This window comes from Triticum urartu, chromosome 6 (genome assembly GCF_003073215.2).
Source record: "Triticum urartu cultivar G1812 chromosome 6, Tu2.1, whole genome shotgun sequence".
In the NCBI taxonomy this organism is placed as follows: Eukaryota; Viridiplantae; Streptophyta; class Magnoliopsida; order Poales; family Poaceae; genus Triticum; species Triticum urartu.
The window spans coordinates 86,239,168-86,252,454 of record NC_053027.1 but is presented as its reverse complement, the minus strand read 5'-3'; the positions used below and the strand labels follow the sequence as shown (position 1 = coordinate 86,252,454).

At 48.1% G+C, this 13,287-nt stretch overlaps 1 protein-coding gene across 1 annotated transcript; it reads right to left on the bottom strand.

Annotated features, from left to right (window-relative positions):
- Positions 1-31: 31 nt before the first annotated feature.
- On the bottom strand, positions 32-3,143 carry LOC125514503 (protein CHLOROPLAST IMPORT APPARATUS 2-like). Its single transcript, XM_048679845.1, has one exon. It carries the CDS (start codon positions 2,443-2,445, stop codon positions 1,165-1,167), a length of 1,281 nt encoding a protein of 426 aa, XP_048535802.1. The 5' UTR covers positions 2,446-3,143; the 3' UTR covers positions 32-1,164.
- Between the last annotated feature and the right edge of the window lie 10,144 nt (positions 3,144-13,287).

Sequence of the window (13,287 nt, the reverse complement as noted above, 5' to 3'; positions counted from 1 at the left end):
AAAAGAAATGTAAAACATGTTTACAGTTTTACATTGTTATTAAACCGTGTCGTAAATCGTAAGGTGAGTAATGATGCCATCGTGTGTCCAAACTACAAGGTACAAAGAAGCTGGACAGATCTGCATAATGATTCTTGCCACTTATGACAGCTGCAAGTCTTGCCATCTATCAGAGCAAATTGCAGAAAAGCCAACTGAATTGGGGCTAACAGTTTGTTGCAGCTGCTCTATCACTGGCCCAAAAGGCACCAAATTTGAGCCCAAGTGACTCTCAGCAACAAGACAAACATGTAATCTATGGCAGGAAATCTCCAGGCTCAATTGCCTGTGGTCCACTGTTGAATAATTGAGCATAATGGAATGGTTGAATCTAGTTTATCCAATTTGTAACAGTTATTTTTGAACAATTTCTACCGTTATTCACCCACAAGTTTAGCAGAATGTAAAAATAAATAAAACTCATGTGTTCACTGGACTTAGAGCTAAATTCAGCTCATGAAATCTAAGGGTTAGGTTTGCCAGGATTCGCTATTTAGTTATTTTTTTCCTTATAAACTATTTTTACTACTTCGATTTTATGGGTTACTGGATTATCAGTGGTACTCTTAAAAGGTGTGTACTTACAGATATGCAGTAGTACAGGACTGGGTACTTCTTGTGAGTTGTGGCTTTGTGAGGGACCATCAGTTGGATAAACAATTTTCCTAGTTTATTATGGGCTTAATAGTTGATACCAGTTCCACAATATGGCAGTTGCGTATCAACTTATCAAGCATGTGGTTTCTAGTTGTGGGGTGTCCCTTTTTCTTTGCTGAAGAAAGCAATTCACAAGAGGCAAAATTCTTCTGTTTGTCTAGCAAAAGGAGTTAACATGTCGGAAGAAATGGGGATGTACGAGGCAATTATGGTGGTGGAACTGAAATACAATCTTCTATCAGAAAACACATTCAGAGTAACTCATATCAGTTTGAAAACATGTCTGTAATTTAGCTGATGTAGTAAGAGTGTCATAGAAGAGGTAACATCATCTACAGGGATTGTCAAATTTTGTGTAAATGAGATTTGTTTTGACTTAAATAACAAACTGAAATGAAAATTTGAGTTACTGTTAGCTCATCAAAATTATGTTGCAGTCTCCTGCTGCACGCAAGAGGAAGAAAAAATTCAGAGAAACCAAGTACTCACCCGCACTTCGGCGGCAGACTCCGACGAATCCGGCGCGCCGCCCTCCGCGAACATAGACCCTTTGCCGGACCACTCCTTGAGCACGTCGTCGGTGTCCAGCTTCAGCCCCAGGCCAGTCTTCGGCGCCTTTGTCGGCGCGCTGTCATCGTCGTCATTGCCGTCCGCCGCGTCCAGTGTTCCATCGGCCCCCTCCTCGCATTTTGCTTTGGACAGCTCCTCCTCCTTGGCCATCACCTTCTCCATCTTCACCTTCTTCTTCTTCTTGCTCTTTTTCTTCTCTGGTGCTGCCGACGCCGGCGGCGGCATTGCGGTGTTGGACACTGCCGCTGCAGGTTCTGTCGGTGGTGGCGACGGTGGTGTGACCGTGATGTCCTTCACCGGCACGGCAGGCCACATCCACCAGGCGCCGTCGTCGTCCCGCCGCTTGAGGGCGCGGTTGAGGTTGGGGCGGGTGCTTTGCCGGGAGCCGAGGCCGAGCTCGAACCGGCCAGCGAGACCGACGACCATGAGGCTCCTGAGGTAGGGGTGTATGCCGGAGCTGGACAGGATGGAGTCGTCGGACGTGGCGGTGGGCGTGTTGGCCTCCATGGTGAGGCTCCCCATGATGCCGTCGATGCCCTCGGCGGCGCCGCCGGCCGCGGCCTCGTCGACGTCGAGGATGGACTCGGCGTCGAAGCCGTCGTCGTCGAAGTCGAGCTCGCCGGGCTCGTCGGTGGCGGTGTCGGGGCTGGCCGGCGACGGCGCCGGGTCGCGGAAGTCCCGGAACGCGCTGCTGACGGGCGTCGGGGACGAGCAGTTCTTGCAGGCGTCGGCGGACGGGCTGTGCGGCGGCGGCGAGGGCGAGGCCGCGTGGTCGCGGAGGAGGAATGCGGCGTCGGACAGGACGGGGAGCGGCGGGAGGAGGTCGGAGGAGGACGGGGCGGCGGCGCCGAAGGCCACGGCGAGGCCCGAGAGCGGCGGGCGCGGCGCCGTGGCCGTCTTGGGGCTCTTCTTGACGGGGAAGACGGAGGGGTGGATGGAGGCGAGCAGCGCGGCGGCCTCGTTGTAGGCCTGGTTGGGGCGCTTCCGCGGCGCCCGCGCGCGCTTGAGCGACACGGAGGTGGCCGAGGAGGACGCGTTGGAGGCCTCCGAGAGCGTGGAGGACGGCGAGGAGTGCGCCGGCCTCAGCGGCGACGAGTGCGCGTGCGCCCCCGGCGACGCCGCCGCCTTCACCATGTCCAGGTCCAGCCGCAGCCCCGTGGGTATGCAGGACGACGTCATCGCCAATGCCCCCTCAACCACCACCACCGCTCAAGCCGAGAATTTACTCCAGCTCCTCTCTTCCCCTCCGATCAATCAATGAACTCCACCGCCGCCGCAACCACAGCTCCACAAGAACCGAATGAATTCCTTCCTAAACCCCTAAACCCCGCAAGATTGCTGGTCAACCGAGGAATTCCCTTCCTTCTCGGCCGATGAAAGCGGCGAGACGGGGAGGAAGACGGAGAAAAGGTAGCGAGGAAGCGGCAAGTTTTTCTTCCTTTTCCGAGGGGCAAACGGGGCGCTAAGCAGAGCCGCAGCAGAGACCTTGGGACATGGGCAAACTCCAAAGAGGAAAGGAAAACTAATGGCCGCCCCCACCCCCACCTGGGATGGACTCGACTGGAGCTGCGCGTATATGAAAACACCAAGAACAAAATAGGGGACGGAAGGATTCTACAGCGGCTGCCGTACTCCTCTGTCCGTGGCAAGGGGAAGAAGTCAAGCCAGGAGCAGAGCCAGCAAGAACAGAGCAGGGTATGGATTCTGCGAGCTAGCAGCTGCGTCTTTGGGATTGGAGATGGGCGAAGGGAAGAGAAGAGGAATGCTAACTAGGGATCCTACGGGAAGGCTAGAGAGAGAGATGAGAGGGAGGGAGGGAATTGCGGGGGATTGGAGGCGGTGGGGGAGGAGGAAGAAAGGGTTCAAGAGGAGGGGGGAGGGGGTGGGGTTTTAGCGAGGGAGGAGCTGCTGGAAGAGACAAGCCACTCTCATGAGGTCGCTCTCCTCCCTCTGGCCCGTGGGGCCCACGCTGCATTTTGCGCAGGCTGGCCCCCTCCCTCCTCTCTCTCTCTCCTCTCTCTAGGTGGTACGTACTGGTACATGTGTTGGAATCGTGGTGTCATCTGGGATTTGCAATGGATAAGTGGAGAGCGTGAGACCAATTTGCCCTGTGCTTCCATGGCTCCCCACGGTCACAAGAAAACTAGAATTCCTGGGCTCACAGGTCAAGATAAAAAAAAAGTCTTATCAACAATGAGATCTGTACTACTCCCTTCGTCCCATAATATAAGAATGTTTTTGACACGACAGAGGAAGTAACTTTTAGTGTATTCTGGCTTTGTACCGTGGCATGGTTCCCATGTCCCCGGTAGTAGTTTATCATTAGAAGATGGAGAGAAGGAGAAATATTGTTAGTTTAATCATCGGTTTGTTTCATGTGTGACTATGTACTAAATCAAATATTTCATCCAGGGACGGCACTGACCAATGGAACACAAACGTCTAGCCATTAATAATGCCCCTTTTTGGACTAATACCCATTGTCGCCATGCATCTTGTGCTGGATGGAAAGCAAAGCTTTGAAGCGTTCCTCCTGGTGAAATGTCAAGTACTGTCATTTTGTCTTAATTGTCCTCAAATGTTGTTGCACATATCAATAGTATGCCTACTCCTCCGTCTCACAATGTAAGACTTTTTTTTACACTAGTTACATTATGAGATGAAGGGAGTAGCTATGTATCCCTGGTAAGAATCGGCATATACTTTTTGTTCTTCTCAAATACTTCATTCGTATCTAGACAAATCTAAGACAAGAATTTTGGAACGGAGGGAGTATAATAGTATATGCCATTTGTTTTAACAACAGAACAAGTATGTTGGCATTAACTATGTAGATTCTTTTTCATTCACTTTTATTTTTTCCAAAAGGCAAACCACGAGATTCAACCTAGGACTAGTAAATGTTATTTATTTATTTTTGTGAGAAGACTAGTAAATGTTTTTACTTTGCAATATTGAACATGACTACTCGCAAAAGAAAACTGAGCATGACATATGAAGTGCTTGGAAACCCTAGCTCTGAATTTTCTTCCCGTGTAAACCCTTCATTACTCCTCTCTTGGCAAAATCAAGCGAGCAAATTCTCGCATTTAGGTTCACGTTGCAAAAGCTTTCTTTGAAACCACGGCGCAAAAAATAAACATGGCACGCACCATCAACACTCACAACTTTTGATATGAGAAACCTTTCAAACCCAATCATCCACCGTCAACCTATGATCGCCGATTTCTCACAAAACAGGAAAGAAAAAAACCTATGGTCACCGATACATGTCAACATTTGGTCGGAGGTTGCAACCACCCAAAATGGATGTAAGAAAGAAGCAAAGGCGTAGAAGGGCATATCGGTAACTTGGCCTGTGCTGGTACACGCTATCATCTGATTGCCCGTCATCCTCAACGCCCATCTACTGATCCAAATCTACCCGGCAAGTGGACCTCCCAACGGCAAACCTATAATCCCTGCTTATCTGCTGACGTGGCGCGCTCCCATTGGCCGCGCCGGATTTCCCCAGGCCTACGTGGCGGCGGCCCTTTTATCGGCGCGCGCGGCAACCTTTTCACGTGAAGCCGTGGAAGCCGCGGGCCCCGCCGGATCTTGGAGCCTTGCATGCATGCATGGCCGACGATGGTTGGCTCACACGGGCGCGCGCGCGCACACACACAAACCTTTTTTTTTCCTTTTACTTTTTTTGTCTCCGCGTACAGATTATTTGGGATCTGCGTCGCACGACTTGGATCGTTTCACTCCATGGGTGCATGCCTGCTACGGCAAATTGCTCAGACGAAGCAGAATTAATTTCACCTTCCTCGCAAACTTTCAACCATGTAGACATGTCATGTGATTCGACTCAGTAGTGCACTCTGTGAAAATCATGCGTTGCAAATGGACATGTTTTTGCTGCTACGTAGTTCATTTTTATCTAAATAAATCGAGAGTGCTGAATGGACGTTCAAGATTTACGGCGACTGTTTGCTTTTCCTGTTCGTGGCCCTCGCCTTTTGACGTTGGGCTCTTTTTTTATGGTATATTTAGGAGCTGGATTGTGTGGTAGCGATGCACCATACGTTGTGTCCCCATGGATCAATCGCTAATGATAGAGGGGAGGGGCCGGGTGAGCCAATCCCAGCCAACCAAAGAAATCCTCCCTCTTTGTTTAGGATGAGGTTATTTTTATTTTTGTCCCTTGTAGGACACAGCAGGTAGGGCTAGCTGGATCTTTTTGCAAGACAAGAGATATTTCATCTTTTACGCTCCAAAGTATCTTTTGGACTTTTGGTGCAGCTAGTTCCTCAGAATCTCTTCTTATTACACAATTTTGCATTTCCGGTGTATCCTACAACACTAATTCTTAAAAAAAATGTAGAAATAAGAGAGATGATGACATTTTTTTTTTCGTTCTAAAACGGTTGTAAAATGTCTCATGCCTTGGCAACATATATTAGCGAGATATGAATACATCTTCACCATTTAATCTGGTAGAGATTTTGTATATTCTTTTGTGAACTTGTTTTTGCAAAAGATAAATCTCTAGCGAGTTACATGTTGCCACCAAGATTCCAACACAGCACACAATCAACCTTAGGAATTGAAAGGCCGTGATGTACCAACCAATCACGTTCATCTACGCACGGAGCAATTCGGATAGGTCCATCCAACAAGTGCCTATAGAGCTAGAACGTACCAACAGATTGTGTGATTGCATTGTCGCCAGCTATTTTTCAGACGTTTGTGCGGCACTTGTTCTACGGCTCTCCTTTGCTGTCCAAGTACGTATTCTTGAAATATCCCCCAAAATCTCTCTAAAATAAATAATATTATCCATGATTTGTTCTGCCTATGTTTGAAATTTCTGTGTACCAATAAGGGCTACACAAAACGACTTGTTTTGTCTCTTGCAACGCAAAAAAGTTCTAGAAACATAGAAGTAGCGGAAAATAGTATTGATATGGCATAGGGTGGGTTGAATCATACATGAAACCGCACACATGAGTTTTGTAAAATGCTATTTTGATGATTCACGTGAATTCAAAGGTAATCTGAAGGAAGAGTTGGTTGATGCAAAAAGAAAAACATGTGACTTGTGCTCATGTCAAAATTCCCTAAAAGTTCTTATTGATTGTGCTTATTCCATAGCACGAATTCATGCATTTGTTTCAAGCAGCCATATAAAGAGAACACTAAAAATTATAGAAACTATATAATGCAAAATATGCAAGATATTTATCAGGTCTGCGAGCATGTACGAGCTGAGGCATGACGATCTAGCATGCAGCAGTGACTTCTTCATTAAAAGTGGGGGCTATAGCATGGAGTGACTTCGGTTTGTTGGTGCGTCGAGTACAGGGTGTCGAGCTACGGAGTGAAAGCTCTAGGTCTGACCTGCCCCCCTGACAATGCCGGTGATCCACGTCTTTCCTTGTTGAAGGCATTATCTGGAGTTTACTTGGGAATCCTCTTCAGGGTGAAAACCCATGATCTACCCTCTGTGGGTGGATCTCGCGACGACACTCATGACCCATTCTCTTCTTGGAGGACTTATGTTTTCAAGCACATCACTCGCAGTCGGGGTGATATCATTGGCGGTGGTTGATGATGGTTGTTGTTCTTCCATGTTATAGTTAGCTTCGATGGGCCTTTCGGCGGCCATCTTTTTTGTTTTCTTCATGGTGTGTGTTTTGGTGTTGACTATGTGCATCCTGTGTAGAGGCCGGCATTTGCATTGCCTCGATGCGACAATGTGAGTTAATAAAATACACCCTTTATATTAAAAATGCATGCACTCGTGCATATACAAGGTTTTAGGTATACGTGTGCATCCATCTTCAAACCATGTTACAAATGATTGTTGCTGAATTAATTTCTTATACCTTTTATTTCTTTGTTAGCTTGACCTTTTTGGGTGAACTAGTAGGCGTATGCAACTTAGGGCATTAGAGTTCATATGTCTAGCGCATGTTGGCCATAGTGTTGTCTTCGATGATCGGTTGTTTGGTCCATAGTCTTAGACTAATACAGCTGTAATTCTGTTTCTATATCAATGCATCGAGACGTAAGTTTTACATTTTCTTAGGAAAAAAGAGTTAGGATGTCTCAAGTCCAAGACTTGTCTGGCGTAATTTGAATTTGGAAGACGATAGGCCCATTTCGAACGTTCAGATTTGAGTTACATGTGAGGAGTAGAAGTGTTTGTGTGTGTGCAGGTTTGTCACCAGCTTGCTTGTAGCATCTGACCACGTGCACGAAAATTATAAATGCGGACATTTTTTAGCATTTGGCTACGTGCGTGCTTATCCATGCAACATACATCTAATTTGGATATTTTGCAAGTTCAGAAAAATGAATGCATTTGGCTTCTGAGTCTGGGTACGTGTGACATGAATGACTAGGTGGCTTTTCATCATACGGCCGGCCGGGTCAGAAATATCAAGGCCATATATGGTAGTAGTAGTTCGTTAATTGGGTTGTCGCTATAGCGCCAAAGGAGCTAAGATCTATAGCATGGCGAATCATGCATGCCACGAGACCTTGCCGAGCGGTGTGGTACCACCAGCGCCATACGAATTAGTGCACAAGAAAGCAATCAAGCTAGAGCCAAACAAGCGCCCATGATAACGGAAAACTTCAGATTTGGGCCCCTGGATTTCCCAGCAACTGGATAGCCCGGGCAATTGTGGCATGCATATTGGCCGACGTAGTACCTTTGTCGGTCGTCGGCGATTACAGTTAAATTTCTCCTTCTCCTCATCATCCTTTTTTCGAAACAGTTTTGCTAAGTCCCGTGTCGACTGAGACTTCGTTATGTCTCAGTCAATGTCATATGCCTTTGATCTTGCATGGAAATTTGTACAAAAAATCTTTTCAGTTTTTCCTTTTTCTTATTATACACTAATATTAATTTGATTAAAACTTGGTTAAATCTCAGTCGATTGAGACCTAACCACACCTTTTTCAAAATGCCACCGGCTAAAAGCTACTAGCTCTCCTGAAAGGGAAAAAAATCTACCATGCACGGTATCTACCGTGCATGTATCAGCCACTCATGCATGCATGTATTTTTTAGAAAAGGAGGATGACCCCCGGCCTCTGCATCTGGGAGATGCATACGACCACTTTATTGATTATTCTCGAGGACCTTACAAAGTATTACAACAATGTGCCTGAATCCACCATCTTGGCAATACATGCCGCTACTCCTATCCAAAATGATGAAGGGGTGCTAGCTGGGCCACTACCCAAACCACTCACCTAAGCTAACATCAAAAGCCGGAAGCCGAAACATATTCGGAAGCCTCAGCCGAGCCACATACCGGGTCTGAGGCACAATCCGGTCAGACGCACTCGTGTGTCGTCGCCGCCATCTTCCACAGGTCCGTCTTCAGATCATATTGAGGCTTCTACCTTGTCTGGCCACTCTGCCATCGATGTCACCATGACGCCAGATGGCAACCTCCTCTTGCGTGAGTCCATCTCCGTGCATCGGACGCCGAGCCTCCACAGCGCCATGCCGCTGATATCCACCGCCATCGATGTGTGAGATGAAGCACCGCTCCACCATCCCCCAGCCAGCACTTACTCCAAAATGATGCCCCCAGGAGAGAAAGCGATAAAACGCCATCATCGTCCGATCCGGAAGATCCAGATCTAGGGTTTCCCCCGGAGCATCCCAAGCCTGATGACGCAGACTGCAACGACGATGCCTCGACAAGGGAACGACATCTAAGACGCCGCCATCGTCCGCCATGACCGTAGTCGGTGCGATTTTCATCGGCAGTTGCTTCACCAGACGTGCGCCGCCGACGTCGTTGGTCCCTTCAACCGGAGCAAACTCCAAAACAATGCCCTAAAGAGGGACTACGATGCAAAAGCGCCTGTAACACCCCGGATGTAATTTACCTAATATGTAATCCAACTCTTGCCGTTTCCGGCACTAAGTTATTTTATTTTCTCGGGTTCGGGTTTTTGTCTCCGTGTGTTTTTGTCGTTGTCATGCATCTCATAATCATGTCATCATGTGCATTGCATTTGCATACGTGTTTGTCTCATGCATCCGAGCATTTTCCCCGTTGTCTGTTTTGCATTCCGGCGCACTGTTCTCCTCCGGTGGTCATTTCTACCTTTTCTTTCGTGTGTGGGGGTTAAACATTTCCGGATTGGACCGAGACTTGCCAAGCGGCCTTGGTTTACCACCGGTAGACCGCCTGTCAAGTTTCGTACCATTTAGACTTCGTTTGATGCTCCAACGGTTAACCGAGGGACCGAGAAGGCCTCGTGTGTGTTGCAGCCCAACACCCTTCCAATTTGGCCCAAAACGCACCTTAACCTCCTCCATCATCTAGGTCATTCGATCACGATTGCGTGGCCGAAAACCGCACCTCATTTGGACACTCCAAGCTCCCTCTATGCCTATAAATAGGTCCTCCTCCAAAATTCACGGGTTCGTCTTCCCCTGAAACCCTAGATCCACTCCATCCGCCGCCGCCGGACAAAAATCGCCGGGCCGGACACGTCCGACCCGCGCCGCCGCCGCCACATGTCACGCCGCCACTCACCGCCGTCGTCTCCCACCGCGCCGGCCCGTGCGGCCCGGGGCAGGCCCCCGCGGCCCGAGCCGCCCGGCGCCGGTGCCCAGGCGCCCCGCCGCCGTCTTGCTCGGAGCCGGCCACCTCCGGCCGCCGCGTCACCATCCCCGGCGAGCTCCGGCGCCGCCCCGCCGCGCCGCTTCCGGCGCCGCCCCGCCGCCACGGCTCCGGCCACCACCGCCAGGACGCCGGCCGCCTCTTCCTCCCTCACTGGCGCACCTCCTCGCCTCCTCCGACGAACTCTCCGGCCGGATCCACCACGTCAAGTCCGGCCGACGAACCTCGGCGTCCGTGCGCCGATCCGGATCTAGATCTGGGAATAGCACCTCGGTTGACTTTTTCTCAGAAACCCTAATTTTTTTGCTATGTTCATCGTGCCGTAACTTTGCATCCGTAGATCCGTTTTGGGCATATAGCATATCAAAATGTTCGTCTCAGAGAGCACATCATTTCATCTCATTGCATCATTTTCATTTGAGTTCATCTTGATGCCCGAAATGCTGTTGGAAGAGAGCTATTTGAGTTAATTGTCAGATCTGCTGCACCAAATAGCTATTTGTCATTTTTGCCATGATTAATGTGTGCATGATATGCCCCTGAGCTCTATATGTGTTTTGTTATATGCTTTGCCATCTTTCCAGAGGTGCTATCCATGTATTTTTGTGATATGTGTGGTGACTAGCACAAGCTTGCAAAGTGGTGCATTCGTTAATGCTGATTTCAGGGACTTAGCAATTCCACTAAGTCCTTGATCTGTTTTTATCAATATGCCATATGTTCATGTTGTTTCCTAGTGATCCGTGCCTCTTTTGAGGATGATCAGTAAGGAATGTTTTGTTAACTTGTAGTGCTCTATCCATCCATGTCTTTGTTTGCAATTATGGAGCACCCTAGCTTGAGTCAATCGAGCTCTACTTTTGCTATTTCGTGAATCTGGGCAGATTGTCTACTTGTTAGCGATTTTGCCGAGGATGTTGTAGTTGATCCGTGCATGCTATGTTATTGTTCTTGCCATGTCTAGCTTGTATAATGTGTATTCTTGATGGGTGTATGCTTAGATTGTCATGACATGCTCTGTAGTGAGTGCATCGAGTGCATCGAGCTCGTAAACATGCCTACTTGATATCTGATTTGCATGCTTCAGTTTTTCACTAAGTCTGTGATCTGATTATGTTTTTGCCATGTTCACATGCTTGCAATTGTATTTTCTGATCCCTTTTGGCTCAAGGTCACTAAGGGACTTTTATTAAGCTCTTTGAGTAGCTCCATGCCATGCCTTACTTTGCCATGTTAAGTTCCTGTAGCATATAGTTTTCATGCTCCAAAGTGTGCTACCTGATCTGAAATTCCAGACTAGTGTTAATTTCACCAAGTCTGAAATCTGTTTACCAATTGCACATTTGCCTTGCTTGTTTGATCCTATTAATGGATGAATTGGCCGTAGCTCAGTGTTCATCTTTTGTTAAGCATCATGAGTAGATCCCTGCCATGTATTTTTTTGCCATGTTTTGGGTGCTGTAGCATGTTTAACTTGTTGCATTTAGATGGCTACTTGCTGTTTATCGCAGACCGATGCCATATTTGTTTTGCTTGCCATTTCCAAACCGTGCATCCGATTCCGGCGTTCTTTATATCGATTTCAACCGAAATCACCTCACCTTTCCAGTGGCTCACTTGGATTTCCAAGTTGAGGCCAGGTTCATTCATCCCTTGTCAAATCTTGCATATGCATCACATATCGCATCCCGCATAGCATACCATGTTTGCATCATGTTGTTTGAGCTTCGCACCTGGTTGATTGTGTTCTTGTTACTTGTTTGTCTTGCTTGGGTAGAGCCGGGAGACGAGTTCTCTAACGAGGAGCCCGTTGAGTTTGCTTTCGAGGATCCAGTCAACTCTGACAACTTTGCAGGCAAGATGATCCTACCCTCGAAATCACTTCTATCTTTTCTTTGCTAGATGCTCGCTCTTTTGCTATGACTATGCTGCGATGCCTGCCACTTGCTTATCATGCCTCCCAAATTGCCATGCCAAACCTCTAACCCACCATGTCCTAGCAAACCGTTGATTGGCTATGTTACCGCTTTGCTCAGCCCCTCTTATATCGTTGCTAGTTGCAGGTGAAGATTGGAGACCGTTCCTTGTTGGAACATTGTTTACTTGTTGGGATATCATTATATTATCTTGTTATCTTAATGCATCTATATACTTGGTAAAGGGTGGAAGGCTCGGCCTCTTGCCTAGTGTTTTGTTCCACTCTTGCCGCCCTAGTTTCCGTCATATCGGTGTTATGTTTCCGGATTTTGCGTTCCTTACGCGGTTGGGTGATAATGGGAACCCCTTGACAGTCCACCTTGAATAAAACTCCTCCAGCAATGCCCAACCTTGGTTTTACCATTTTCCACCTAGCCTTTTTCCCTTGGGTTTCGCGGACTCAAGGGTCATCTTTATTTTAAACCCCCGGGCCAGTGCTTCTCTAAGCGTTGGTCCAACCTAGTGCACCGTGCGGGGCCGTTCCTTGGCAACTTGGGTTACGTTGGCTCCCGTACGCTTAGCTTATCCGGTGTGCCCTGAGAACGAGATATGTGCAGCTCCTATCGGGATTTGTCGGCACATTCGGGCGGTGTTGCTGGACTTGTTTTACCATTGTCGGAGTTGTCTTGTAGAACCGGGATGCCGAGTCTGATCGGAATGTCTCGGGACAAGGTACATCCTTCATTGACCGTGAGAGCTTGTCATGGGCTAAGTTGGGACCCCCCTGCAGGGATTTGAACTTTCGAAAGCCGTGCCCGCGGTTATGGGCAGATGGGAATTTGTTAATGTCCAGTTGTAGATAACTTGAACCTTAACGTAATTAAAATGAATCAACTGTGTGTGTTACCGTGATGGTCTCTTCTCGGCGGAGTCCGGGAAGTGAACACGGTGTTGGAGTAATGCTTGCCGTAGGTTGTTCTCTAGTTCTTCGTTCGTGCTTGGCCTTCTCTTCTCGCTCTCTTTTGCGAACAGGTTAGCCACCATATATGCTAGTCGCTTGCTGCTGCTCCACATATTACCTTGCCTTACCTATAAGCTTAAATAGTCTTGATCGCGAGAGTGCGAGATTGCTGAGTCCCTGTGGCTCACAGATTACTTCCAAACCAGATGCAGGACCCGATGACTCCGTTCCAGATGATGCGCTTGAGCTCAAGTGGGAGTTCGATGAAGCTTCCCGTCGTTACTATGTGTCTTTCCCTGATGATCAGTAGTGGTGCCCAGTTGGGGCGATCGGGACCGTGTCGCATGTTGGGTTGATCTTTTATTTTGGCACCGTAGTCGGGCCATGAGTGATTTGATGATGTAATGCTATTTATGTACTTTGTTTGACGTGGCGAGTGTAAGCCAACTATGTACCTTCCCCTTTTATTATCTATATTACATGGGATGTTGTGAAGATTGCCTT

Excerpts from the sequence above, each read along its gene's own strand:
- LOC125514503 (XM_048679845.1), bottom strand. The coding sequence starts at position 2,445 with ATGACGTCGTCCTGCATACCCACGGGGCTGCGGCTGGACCTGGACATG.